The 14,190-nt window shown below is 42.7% G+C and overlaps 2 protein-coding genes across 5 annotated transcripts in view; one reads left to right on the forward strand and one right to left on the reverse strand.

Annotated features, from left to right (window-relative positions):
* LOC118312926 (protein kinase C beta type) overlaps positions 1–5,592 on the reverse strand; it is a 25,883-nt gene extending 20,291 nt beyond the window's left edge. Inside the window, exons 1-2 of one of the 3 annotated variants that reach the window (XM_035638010.2) lie at positions 5,152–5,592; positions 4,259–4,290 (exon numbers count right to left, since the gene is read on the reverse strand). In XM_035638010.2, coding sequence (XP_035493903.1) covers positions 4,259–4,290; positions 5,152–5,315 — 196 coding nt within the window. In that variant the 5' untranslated portion in view covers positions 5,316–5,592. Of the gene's footprint in view, positions 1–3,773; positions 3,987–4,258; positions 4,291–5,151 lie in introns of those variants that run through there. The other 2 variants (XM_035638009.2, XM_035638011.2) reach the window with 2 other exon arrangements.
* A 4,489-nt stretch (positions 5,593–10,081) lies between these two features.
* Positions 10,082–13,164, forward strand: LOC118312923 (ATP synthase membrane subunit K, mitochondrial). 2 transcript variants are annotated; one of them, XM_035638004.2, is made up of 4 exons: positions 10,082–10,197; positions 10,318–10,389; positions 12,752–12,844; positions 12,952–13,164. In XM_035638004.2, exons 2-4 carry the CDS (start codon positions 10,321–10,323, stop codon positions 13,066–13,068), a joined length of 279 nt encoding a protein of 92 aa, XP_035493897.1. In that variant the 5' UTR covers positions 10,082–10,197; positions 10,318–10,320; the 3' UTR covers positions 13,069–13,164. The 2 variants fall into 2 exon arrangements, with proteins under 2 accessions (XP_035493897.1, XP_035493898.1); XM_035638005.1 differs by having other exon boundaries at positions 10,087–10,164.
* Positions 13,165–14,190: the final 1,026 nt, after the last annotated feature.

The following is a 14,190-nucleotide window of genomic DNA, read 5'->3' on the forward strand; positions in this document are numbered from 1 at the left end:
ACTTCAGTGATATCTAGACTTTTCTTCCAGGACCATTATCAAGTCAAAATTATTATATGTCCAGTTCTTTGGTTTATGACCAATTACAAGAAAAACTAATGACATCCCTTCAGCCTCAGCTCACTTTGTGTTTAGCGCAAAACTTAACACCTGCTTAAATCTGTGAGCATGTCTGCATGCTTACCTTAGCACTTAACTCAACGCGCCGCTGGTTCTATTTTTTCAAGTTCTTGTCTTATCCTTCTTATTATACTCGCAGTACTTGATCTTTAACTTGCTTCATCTTTCTCCTCTCTTTAAACCATCTATATATTGATTGTTATGCACAAAAACAACAAAGCAAACTCCTTGTATGTGAAAACCTACTTGGCATTAAACTGGATTCTGAACCGAAAAAGTGGGTTCTGCATTTCTAAATTGGAAAACCTTTCAAAAACCTACCCACAGCTCAGGCGATGTGCTAACTGACTATATTCATGACTGGCCTGTAACCGTCTTAGATCTCTCTTATGCAGGAAACAACATTACATCCACTTCCTCTTTTTTACTGTTACACCACACACACATACAAGTGAACACCAATGAAAGTAAAGATGAAGGCAGGAAAGAATCAAGTAAAATCTTCACCAGCAGAACAGGTATTCAAACACACCCACAGAAGACAGCTCTGTCTCTCTCACACACACACACACACACACACACACACACACACACACACACACACACACACACACACACACACACACACACACACACACACACACACACACACACACACACACACACACACACACACACACACACACACACACACACACCCACACCCCTCCCATTCACCCAAACTGAACTGCATCTACACCCTTCTTGTTCCTCTTCTTCTCTTTACGTCACCACTGTTCATGCATTAATAATTACACATTTCTCTCATGTAAGGTACAATATAGGAAATTTAAATTCCACTAACCGCACATTTCAAAAGAACCACAATCTGGTTTTCACTGCTTTCTTGGGTTCAAAAAACATCCAGGTTCACTATAACCACTGTGTCCACATATTGAGATGATTATATTTCAGGCAGGTCTGACAGGATGAATGTTCTCATCTTATACTGTTGAAACATAAAAATCTGACTTCAGCATCTTAAGGCCTGCAGGTCACCAAATCATTGCCTTCTGCAACAACACGTGTAAATCAACCTGAACACTGATACTTGACTTTGCAGCTGCAATGCAATTGATGCAATTTTGATTAAAAAAAAAACAAACATTAAATGGCAGTGAAATGTTTGTGTTATAAATATCTCTGTGCGACTAAAAACCGCAGTTAATAGTCAGTTTGTTTTATCCACGCGTCATGTCAAACATTTGGCCGGTTCAAAACACGCATGTGAAAAAAAATCTAAATGAATACAGTAAAACATCTTCTGGTCTTTCCAGGCAAAACACAGAAAACCGTCATCATAACATCAGATCCACTTGAACATAATATTTCCTGTATACTGTGCACCGTGTAGCAGAGGAAAGACAAACAGCTCTTTATACTACTTTAACATGGTTTCTCAATTTCACAGGATTTCTACAACTTAAATATTTTGTATATTTCTGTGCATCACACATGTTGTCAAGAAAAAAACATTTTTACTCAACAACAGACTTTGGGTCTATTTATTTACATCTTGCCCTGCATCACTACTGCATTTGTATTCTTCTGTTTTACCTCCTTCATTCTACTTATCTTCCATTTCATTTGATTCATTTAAATCCCACTTAAAATGTTGTCCTTACATTGCCTCGTGTGTTTTGTTTTTTTCTGAAGACATTTTGTGTCTAAAGCACAATCTGATTTGCCTTGAGAGGGAAAGGTGTATTACATATCCTCAACTTGCCTATACATGTTGCTGTACAACTCCAGTTAGGTCAAATTAAGTGGGAAAAATTCCGTATTGACATACTTTAGAATGAATAGGACTCAAACTGCTATTGACCACACCCAGAGCTTTGCTTCAACCTGCACATCACATCCACAGATAAATATTTACTGCGAAGATTGGTATATTGGTATAATTTTCCATATTTGGAAATTACATAATTCCTGTTTACAGCTTCAGTGTGAATACTAAACATCACAGGCAACCTTTTACCCTTTTTATAAAAAACAAAACTATTTCTTGTTTACAAAGCACAAACAATTTGCCCGAGTTGGATTAATTCATGTTCTCGTCCAAGAGAAAACATCAACTACTAACTTTTCAAAGTTGATACCTGGATTTCTTTTGACTCGGAATTCACAAGTGAAGATTTTGAGAATTATTATGTGAGAATTATTTTCCGATTCTGTAGATTTAACTTCCAATCGAATAATCTGCAACACTTCTCTTGAGAAAGGGCAACACATGAGGAGGTCTCAGCCTTTGAGAAGCTGAAATCCGCAATTATTAGTTCATGTTGACGGACTTGAATTAGGTCGTTACTACACTTTGAGATATAGTCATCAAAATTAAATGGTTACGTGGAATTTAGAGGTTTAAAACAAACTCGAAATTAAGCAAAAAATATTAAGAAGAACTGATTGGGTTAGGTTGAGCTTCAGGTAACGATTATTTTTGTCATCAATTAATTGCTTTGTCTATAAGATTTTACAAAACATTCCCATCACTATATTATAGAGCTCATCAATGTCATGATGTCTTCTTTCTTAGACCAACAGTCACAAAACCATAACGTTTTTGAGAAACACGCGTTTTCTTTTTCTGTGATTCAAGAAATTGATTAATCGCTATTAAATTGAACTTAATTCAACAAAATAATTTTCCAATTTTAAGCACCATGACAGCTAGGTAAAATCAATCCATGAGCTGTTGTTGAAAGCTCTGGGGGGGGAGGCCAGTAAGTGAACCTTGAGTCACAGTTCTTTTGTAAAATGTAGCCCAGCGTTAACACGGATGCCTTCAGTTCAACCTGCAAATGACTATATCATTGCGTACTGCTTCATCCGATTGATTGATTGATTGTTTGACTCCTTTTTATACCTCCGATGTTATCTTTGATCACTGACAGACATCATCACAAACAACCTTTACACTTGAGGCAGTCATTAAATCGAAGCGTTATCAGTTATCACTTGAAAACTAACCACGAAACCCGATCTGACGGCAGCTCTACCTGTGCCCCGCTCAGATTGCTCTGTGCTTGCGTGTGCACTATGTGTCACCAACCTCGGAGTAATTCACCAACTCTCAGTCAGTTCAGGTGACTGTGCACATTAAAGGTCTTTGTCACTCTCTCTACCTCCAGTGCATTTCCTGTATTACCCCCCGAGAGCTGCCAACACGCCTGTGGCCTGCAGAGATGAGGGGGGACTTGTTCCTGCAAATAAAATTAACACAACCTCACGCACAGACTTTGCACAACTCATCCCAATCAATGAAGTCTTGCGAAAGAGCGTATAATGTGGAAAACTTAAAGCCATTTTTTCTTGCCTGACCTCACATGGCTGGTCACACACCAGTTGAGTTTAGGTGGGTGTCGGACATGGATGAGGAAGTGATACTACGCGCACAGCTACAAGATTTGCTGCAGTACAGTCGCATGCGTGTGATTGAGGGGCGTCCCTATGTCGCTGCAAGGGCCTGTTTATGAAACCGTTCTGTGCGTTGGTCCGTGTCTAGACACCCAACCACCCACTCCCCATCAACCACAACCGGCCGCCCACCGACAAGCACACATCGCCACCCACCCACCCACACACACACACACACACACACACACACTCACCATTTTACAAACGCAATCAGATGTCAGGCTCTGTGTAAGCTCGAGAAATCAAACTTCCTGGTCTGCCTTCCTCCCGTCTCTACTTGGCCAAAACCAGACATCTCAGCTTTCACCTCCCCGCCGACTCTTCTACTCTTACATCTCACACTGTGTCTCTTCTGCCGGAGCCCGTTCGAGTGTTCTCGCTCTCATTTATCACTGTTGGCAAGCATCTGCTTTGAGTTCGACACCTGCCTGCCAACAAACAACAACACGCCGTCAACCAACGGGCCAACAGGTCGCTCTTGACAGTGTGCAGACCTGCGGTGCTGAATACAACAAACCACACACACACACACACACACAAACACACACACACACTCACACATACATACAGACACACACACACACACACACACACACACTCCTCCAGGCAGGAAACATCCGTGCACACACCCACAGCCATATGCAGCCGCCGGATTTTGTGAATAAGCAACTGATCTTACCTTGGCACTGGAATCCCTGTTTCCCGAAGCCCCTGTGGACAGAAGACAGGAGAGTGACGTTTCTGGCGTGATGGCAGTAAACTCATGCACGTGCAATAACGTTAGTTCTATGATTTATGGGTTATGACACTTTTGGGGGGGGGGGGGGGGGGGGGGGGGTTTAACTGAAAACCCCAAAATATCCTCTTGAGTGTGACACAACGGAAATTAGCAGATCTCTCTGGAAGAGGCTGTACTCTGCAAATATTTGGCCTTCATTGTTCCTGCTTGAGAAGCGATTGCAATGCCCAATCGGCAATCACATAGTTGCCCATTATGTATTTATTTATTTGTTCTGGACAATGCCCTAATCGATTTAATCACAACTAATCGTTTCAGCTCAAACACAGACATCCAATCACACATGGACACATGGACACATGGATCAACCCACACAGCTGCAGCAAGCAGCAGTGGGGCCCTGTGTGTGTGTGTGTGTGTGTGTGTGTGTGTGTCCGTCCAGCTGCATTCCTCCACCACCAGACCTCCAGAGATGGTTGTCGGGTCGATGCAGCAACGCCGAGCAGCAGCAGCAGCCACTGCTCAACCCCCCCCCCCCCCCCCCACGACAGGCCCCGTGGTGCTGTCGCATTGTGGGGATCTGGAGAGGAGAGGAGAGGAGGGGGAGGGATGCGGGGGGGGGGGGGGGGTGGCGCATCGCGGAGGTTTTTGACAATAACAGTGAACGAAGGACTGCGGTGTCTGAGCACTGTCAGTGGACAGAGGCCGACGAGAGCCGCCGCAGCAGCAGCAAGTGAATCACCTGTGTCGTGTGTGTGTCCCCCCACACACACACTCTCACACACACACACACACACACACACACACTCTCTCTCTCACACTCACACACTCACCAGATGAAGTCCGTGCAGTGGCTGCAGAAGGTGGGCTGCTTGAAGAAGCGCGCGATGAACTTGTGGTTCTTCACCTCGTGCACGTTCTTCTGGCGGAGGGCGCCCTGGCGGGCGAAGCCGCGCGCGCTCTCCGGCGCCTCTCCGTCGCTGCCGGGGTCAGCCATCTTAGACGAGGGAGCGGCGGCGGCGGTCCGAGAGGAGCGAGGGGTGATGACAGCCGAGGAGAGGGAGGGAGAGAAGCGAGTCGCGGTGCAGGTGGCGCCTCCTCCTCCTCCTCCTCCTCCTCCTCTCCGCCCCTCTGGCCGCCTCGGTGTCGCTCGAGCTGCCGGTGTTATTTTAGGGGCCGCGTCCAGCTGCTGCTGCTGCTTCCGGCGGGTCCCCGGGCCACGTCCTGTTCTCACCGATGTGTTGCTGCTTTCACATCTCTCTCTCTCTCTCTGTCCCCCCCTCTCTCTCTCTCCCTCTCTCTCTCTCTCTCTCTCTCTCTCTCTCTGTCCCTCTCTCTCTCTCTGTCTCTCTCCCTCTCTCTCTCTCTCTCTCTCTCTCTGTCCCTCCCTCTCTCTCTCTCTCTCTCTCTGTCCCTCTCTCTCTCTCTCTCTGTCTCTCTCTCTCTCTCTGTCCCTCCCTCTCTCTCTCTCTCTCTCTCTGTCTCTCTCTCTCTCTCTCTCTCTGTCCCTCTCTCTCTCTCTCTCTGTCCCTCCCTCTCTCTCTCTCTCTCTCTCTCTCTCTGTCTCTCTCTCTCTCTCTCTTTCTCTCTCTCTCTCCCTCTCTCTCTGTCCCTCCCTCTCTCTCTCTGTCTCTCTCTCTCTGTCTCTCTCTCTCTCTCTGTCCCTCCCTCTCTCTCTCTGTCCCTCTCTCTCTCTCTGTCTCTCTCTCTCTCTGTCCCTCTCTCCCTCTCTCTCTCTCTGTCTCTGTCTCTCTCTCTCTCCCTCTCTCTCTCTCTCTGTCCCTCTCTCTCTCTCTCTCTGTCTCTCTCTCTCTCTCTCTCCCTCTATCTCTCTGTCCCTCTCTCTCTCTCTCTGTCCCTCTCTCTCTCTCTGTCCCTCTCTCTCTCTCTCTCTCTTTCTAAACTACCTCTGTGAGCGCATGAAGGTGTTTATTTGTTTACACCTATGAGGCATTCCTTTACGCAGACACACAAGTCAGACCACATGTACTGCATACCTCCAGTATAGAGTGACACACACACACACACACACACACACACTCAGCAGGAAAAAGCAATGTGTTAACATTGGTCTTTAATGTCATTACTGTACGTCAGCTCTGTAAAGGTGCCTGATATCATCACATGATATGGTGCGTTCAGACCAAAAGGCCATTTTGGCGCCATTAGATTACATTACAAGTCAATGCATAAAGATGTGGATAGATGCTCAGTGTTTCCCCTAGGTTTACTGGTTTGGGGGGGGGGGGTGTTAGGGTTAGGGCTTGTTAGGGTTAGGGTTCACAAAGCACCTTAAATTTCATCCCCAATCTCTCATACAGGAATGAGGAATAGGGTGTATAAGGAAAGTGACCTTAAATGACTTCTACTAAAATACAAAAAAACACATCGCGAAAATCACGAATCGCTTTTGTGTTTGGTCGGAATGCACCATTGGTCAAAAGAAAACAAGGCACCGCAGTTTAACAAGCAGACAGTTTGGAGGCGTTTGATGACCGTCCGGCCGCTAGCTCAGCCTCGGTGACAGCATACAGTTCTTTACGGAAGACGAGACTTCTAAAGAGCAGGTACGCTCTCTCCAACTCTAAAAGGTGGTGATTCCTGAATGCACGAGTGTTTCAAGGGACTTTAGGCGCCAGAACAAAACCCAAAACAAGGCCTTTGGCCTCATTAAGTGGGTTCTGACCATGGTGTCAATCTCCTGTACACTGCCAATCACAACATTTTTGGGGGGCATCTTCAGCCTTATTAGATGGAGGGTACACAGACTGGTGTAAAAGGGGGGAGCGAGAATCGTGTAGCATTAAAACGTGTGCCAAACTGAACAAACTGACAACAATGAAAGTCTTTAAGCAAAATTGATCGGAAAATAATTTTACTGCACAAAACAAGAGTCAGAAACGAAATGTCTGACAAAAAAAACCCTGCCGCTGTGAAGGCAGAAAAGGCATCAGGCAACAATGGTTGTCGTACAGTCGTTGCACAGTAATATGTTGTATGTCAGTGTTATGAACGTGATACAGCTACGGCAGGGCTTAATCTCTCTGGTAACTGAACCACCATGTGAGAAAATGATCTGAACTTCTCTTCACGTTTCCCCACCAAGTACAACTTCCAGAACCACGAACTGACTGACGTGCACATCTCAGGCGTCCTCGAACAGGCGGCTCTGAGCGAGCTGACTCTGTCAATCCGGAGCTGGGAAGCGAAAGAAAGAGCTGCAACAAAAACAAGTCCTCAGCCGGTCATCTGACCCAAGAGAGGGTGCAGTGACAGACATTTTCTGCCCCGAGGCCAGTGTGCACCGGGCGCCGAGGGGACATCCCAGAGGAAGAAGATGACGCCTGCCGCAGCCCGTCTCCTGCTGTGTCTGAGGAGAGCATGACATCTGCTCCGCTTCATGGTGTTCCTTCAGCAAGGAAGGCAGTGCCGCGTGGAGGTCAAATCCTATCATAGACAGCTCGGAGGGGATTCCTCTTCATGCTCAACAAAGAGATTAGAAATGTACGTCAACGCTTTATGTATCTAGATAAAACCTAGTGGAAGTGGACAAATATCTTACAGACAGAGAGGAGGTGATCACTGAGACGGGACATTCTACCACAGCGTCAAAACTTGACAGGGGGGATCACGAACCTGCAGCCCCTCCATGTCTGCCAACAGAGCCAAGAAATCTGCTGACACGTCAGCCTTTCGAAAGCTACAACATGGAAGGGTACGGTCGGCAGAAAAGTCGATCCAAAGCAAGAAAAAGATTGGCGAAAAATCTTCCAAATTGGAGCTGACCTCCTCTGCGGTTGAGTTGTCCAGGGAGGCACTGGCTGAAGATTTCCAGAGAGGACTGGAGGACTAGAGAATCCACAGACTCTTGGTGGACAGCTGCTCTCAGGCCCCTGAGAAAAGACTTCCATGGTCCAGACTACACAAGTCTTAACCAATCAGAAACCTGGGAGAATAGGACCAGTCTGAAGCTACTGGACAAAGCACAAGAAACCCTCTAGGTCTGGAAATCAAAGAGAAAGAGGAATAACATTTAGTTGAGACAGGATCAACCTTCAGACTCTCCACCAGCTCAGAGGGGGGGGGGGGGGGGGGTTCCTCTTGTGAGATCTGTCAACACTGTCCTTGGATTTCATTTACAGGGAGTACACTGTTAGATCTGCTGTGGGAACTCAGTGCATGTCAAGTCAAGATTAATCCCAAATTCAGTCACAGTACTTTTTCTTTGGAAGCTTGGAACTTTGCCAGTTTTCAAGCCTGTGCACAAACCACTACATTCTATAGAGGATGGGTGTGATTACAATGAAATCATGAAACCAGTTTGCTATGTGACATGGTGCATAGCCATGAGACAACGTCTGGCACCAGCAATCATGCCCATGTCCACTGAGATAACATTTTTTGATGCAAACATCTCTGGATGACTATACACTGTATATATATATATATATATATATATATATATATATATATATATATATATATGCACTGCTGTCACCTGATTGGACAACTGCATGAATAACCAGGTGTGCTTTTGGAAGTTTCCTGCGAGATGTGAATCATGGAACAAAGCTGAATCTTTGTGATTATCTGGTTAAGATCTAAATGAGGGTCTTTCCCCTCAGTTACTTTCATGCTGACCACAATAGCCTGCACTGCCTAGAAAGGGGAAATCCTGTAACATATTTTGCCAAAACTGAGTTTTAACCTGTACCTGACTTTCTGACATCTGTTTTTTTTAATCTGCTGTAACTACAAAACAGACTCACAGACAACTAAACAGCTGAAATAAGAGTGAAAGCTAAGTTCAGGTAGCCTTAGCTAAAGCTTAGGCTAAGTTTACTTATTGATTTCCCTGTATTTAAATGAAAATCAAATATACCATCTTTGGTGGACTGCAATTTTGGTTATTCAGATTGTCATTCCACATAATTGAATAAAGCAGTAAATTAATCAATTCATGATGGACAAAATAAAATAAAACACAAAAAACAGCTAAACTCTGCTAAAGCATCAAAGAACTCAGTCCATGTCATCTTATTTTTTGGTCTCACATGAGTTTCAAATGATTTGTTTTTGTTGTGTTATATTTTATCTACAGGGAAAGACATCAAAATGTCAAGGATCTTTTTGATTTATTGATTTCAATACTAATATTAACAACAAAGGAACAAATAATATATTTAAGCTGTGAGTGGTAAATAATAATCAACTCGCTAAAAAATGTAAAACAGACAAAGCTGAGAGAACACAATCAGAAATATACCACCATCATTCTCCTACAAGAGAGTTTTACAGGATTATAATCTGGTGAAACTCGTTAACTAATGGGAAAAATAACATAATCCATTGGACACGAGGTTAAAACAACAAATATTATAAATCTACTCTTTTCATAAAACAGGCTTTAAAAAAAGGTTGACATGTCCTTTCATAAATTTTAATCTTGCGCCATCTTGTGGATTTAAACAAAAAGACGACTGGGGAATGCTGTAGGGCGCTTTTGAGTTTACTCATTGTATATGTTAAATTTTTTATAATTTTCTTATATATTTTTTTTGTTTGATTGTCGTTGTTTCAGTATTATTAGTATTATTATTAGTAGTACTAGTAGTATTTTGATCTAAGAATGTAACTTAGGTAACGTAAGTTTATGAAGTCGGGGTTACACACTCCGGTACAGTAGGTGGCGGTATGCACCTTAAAACGTTGGTTTGCGATCCGCCATAAACCAGAGAAGAAGAAGAAGAAGAAGAAGAAGAAGAAGAAGAAGAAGAAGAAGAAGACGCCACATGATTGGCCATGACGTAGTTCCCATCTGAGCCCAATGTAAACGCCTGTATTGTGTAAGTGTCCCGGCGTCCTTCCATCATCCAGCAGTAAGCAACAGTTTGTGCACCTTCGTAATGTCCATTTAAACGAAGCGTGAGAACCGAGTAGTGACCGTGTGTCACGATGAAAACGATGTAACGTAACATTTTCATTCAAAATGTCTCCAGAAAATGCCGACGTCGCCCGTCAAAACGCGGATCCCCCTCACCAGCTTCGGCCATCTGATCACAGAGGTGAAGGTAAGAGCACCAGTTAGCTTCTGCTGCATGTCCAGTCTGCAGGGATGAGGTGATTGAAATAAAATAAAAGATGAGTCGATAAATACAATGGATCAAATCCGATTTAATAGCTTATGAGATTGCTTCTACGCAATTCTAGCGAACAATACAAACATTTGCATTTCCCTGTTTTATATCTAGTAAATATGGTATCATACACAGTTTTTATGTTTTTTACTGTTGGCAAAAACAAAATGCATTGTAAGCAGTAATAGGGGGTAAAAAGTGTACTTTTATTTAAGTACAGTTTTTCATGTACTTTGAGTTATTGACACTTTGTGTATCCTAAATTCACATAAATATTGTAACCTGCTTTGTACCTGACTACATTTATGTGACAGCTGTCTTTTTTGATAATTTGCAAACAAAATATAAGGTCAAACTGATAAAATGCTACCACAATATTCCTTGAATAGAGTTAACTACCCAGCAGCAGATTGAGTAAAGATAACACAACATAAGGTGTGCTAGGAATATTTTTTTAACTTATTAATTTAATGTTTGTTTTTATATCATTTCATATTCATTTAAAGTCATCAAAGGTATTTGTTGTTTACCAAAATATAAATATGAGATCCTGTAACAACAGTTTTTTTATGTATTTATTTTGTCCATTAGGGGCAGCAGAAACAAGCTGTAAACACAACAATGTCATACAGATGGTGACAAAATTAAAGGAAATGCAATGAGAAAAATAATACTTTCAGACTGAACACAAGGGGTCATACGTCTTCTGATTATGACTGAATAGAATTGCTGCTGAAGTCTTTTTTAAGTTGTTACCCATCTGTATGGCATATGGCTTCATGTTAACTCCTGAGTGAGATGTATGTTTTACTGAAAGTGTTTTTTCAAACTTTATTTTTCAGTTTTAAAACAGACAAGATTGACATGATGATGATTTACATGTTGTTTTGACTATTGTACACGGGTAAACCACCTGACCTATGATAAAGAACACTAAGAATGAATCAAAACGTTTGCTAGGATTAGTAGTGGGTCAAGAAAACAGGACCACATACCACCAATGCTGGCCTTGCTGCTTTGGCTTGCTGCTCTGTTTTTGCATTGATTTGAAGATTTTATTGATGACGTTTTTAGGGCTTTACACAATCAAGCCCCCTATGTATACATGGCTTGGTAGTTCCCCAAGCCTGACTGGTGGCTTAAGGGTATCCTACTATTGCAGTACGGCCCACCCAAACTCTGAAGATTCACCATTAAATTAGATTAGACTTGCTACATCTGTTACTGCTTTCAAATCCCTTCTTAAAACGTTCTTTTAAAGAGGAGTTATTTTTTTAATCGCTGTGCAAATTTAAATCTATATTATTCAATGCTATTGTTTTCTCATCCCTTTGTGAAGCAAACAGATGATTAACAATACCCTCCCCTCTTAAGGATTGTTGAGAAAAGTGCCATACAAATAAAGCTTTTTATTATTATTATCAATATAATTATACATTTTTGCTTACAGCTTCACATTTGACCTCAGTTTTAAAACAATCAGTAATACAGCAAGTTTTGAATAAACTTGGTATTTTAGAGACTTCGAAGATTGTATTGCTGTCAGTGTAATAAAAAAGTCAAATGTCCTTTCAGCATTCGGGGGGGCAAGCTTTGATGGATTTCTGTGGCTGTTGGTTAATTCATATATTTTGTCAATAGTCTTAGCCTATGCAAAAGAAAAAAACTTTAACCAAAGGGAATTACAGCGTTAAGCTTTTATCACACAGAAATACTGTGTATAGCTCAAGGAGCAACGGAGCTTTCTGCTGCCAGAGAATCCGGATGATTGGCTGGAGTAATAAATAAACCACACTGTCGCTCCAGTGCTGCCTCGTCATGCCAGTCAACCGACTGCATGTTTCAACATGCAACTTCTGTTTTGTGCTCAACTTGCACTGACACAAGAAATTGCTTGGTTTTGTGTCACATACTATTAACGTGTGGCTTGTTTTTCATGTGTAAGTGCAGCATCTAGAAAAGAAGAACTGATGATGATGACCCATAATGTTTGATGCAAAGAATGCATTTTCCCGTAATTGAATGTGATGGTTTCACATTCATTTTGATGAAAAAAGTTCCGCGCATAACTGCCACATTTGTAATATGGGCTGGGTGCAGGGTTCATTAAGGTGTCTGGTTTTGTGGTAAATTGTTTCTTCACGTGGGATGTGTATTTTATTTTCTCTTATTTTTCTTGCACATTGACCTCACCTGGAGTAAAATGTGATTTATACATTACAATACTGTGCCAGTGCTTCCTCTTTTATGTGTATTTATATTAATATATGTATATATATATATGTGTGTGTTTCAGAGACAGCTGTTTGGCATCGAGGCCCCGGCTTCTGTGGAACTGACTGGTTGGAGGAAATACTTTAATAGCTACACTCTGCAGGGGCGTCGAAATGTATGCCACACGTACACATACACGCATGCTGGCTCTGTTAAATGTTGAACTTCTATAACATTTTTACATATCAAGTCAGAAATGTGTCCCCCTCTGTTCTCTTCCAGTGTGTCTTGGCTTCTTATGGAGTCTTGGCTGTAACGGCAGCTGCCTACTTGATACATAGACAAAACAAAAAAAACCCTCCAGCTCCGCAGCCTGAGAGTTCAGATCTTACACGGTGACGATTATATTCACAGAAGGAAACGATGGGACACTGCATCTGAGAGTGAGAAAGTTGACAGCTTGTCTTTTGTTAATAAAGGCTGTGCAAATGCTCAGTACTGTCTGATCGTTATTCAGTGATATTATGCAAAGTCATGCTGGTTACCATGGCATCATGGTGTGCGTTTGTGTGTGTGTGTCTGCTGAAGAAACGGTTACCAAACCAAAGATCATCAGGTCTGAGTTTATTGACATCCATTGTCTTTTGTGAAATATACATTTTCTGTTATGCCTGGTGGAGACTGTGGATGAGTGTCAGGGGCCAGGCTTAAGAAAAGAAAAAAATGATAAGAAAAATACTTTTTTTTCTTCCTCCATTTGGATTTTCGAGAATAAAGTCAAAATAACAAGGATAGAAAAAGTTATAATGTTGAGAATAAAGTGAATCTTATCTGGAGGAGGAAGAGTTTTGAATTCTGCTAGTGTTGGTAGAGTCAAGGTGAGAATAAAAGAACAAGCTTCACGTCGTTGACACGACACGGTCGGTGTGTGTACAGTTACACCACTTGAGAAATGTAACCCCCCCCCCCCCCCAGGGATGAGAGAGGGTGACTTGATCCTCGACATTTCAACTCAATTGACTAAATTGCATTTCAACTTAATTATTTAAAAACAATCTTCTTTTTCCTCCCAATACTCTTCCTTAGGAAACCCCTGGTGCATCGTCGAAAATGACACTCCCTTCCTCCCGACTTCACCAGAACCACCAGCGACAACAATCGCCGCCACAACCGCTGCCCTCCTATTTCTCCCGAGTCGATAAAGGGCCAACGCCAAGAATAATAATAATAAACAGACTGACAACACCACATTTGCCCGAAAACTTACACAACCGAAGGAAAAAAAACAAGCAACCTTGTAAGTGTCGCCCTGTGGAGGCGTGACACCCGCACTTAAGGCCTAATTGTCACACTGGTCCTCACAAAGACAGAAGCACACTGATGAGTATCGCGCACACAAACACGCGTGCGCTGCCGGCAGATCACGTGATTTAGCAGAATCCGTGGACGGGAAGGGAAAGTGAAAGTAAAGCACCTGAACATCTGTGCAAGTCGTGCGCGTGTGCGATAAAGAGGCGCGCG

The sequence above is a fragment of the Scophthalmus maximus genome, chromosome 8, assembly GCF_022379125.1.
Source record: "Scophthalmus maximus strain ysfricsl-2021 chromosome 8, ASM2237912v1, whole genome shotgun sequence".
Lineage (NCBI taxonomy): Eukaryota > Metazoa > Chordata > Actinopteri > Pleuronectiformes > Scophthalmidae > Scophthalmus > Scophthalmus maximus.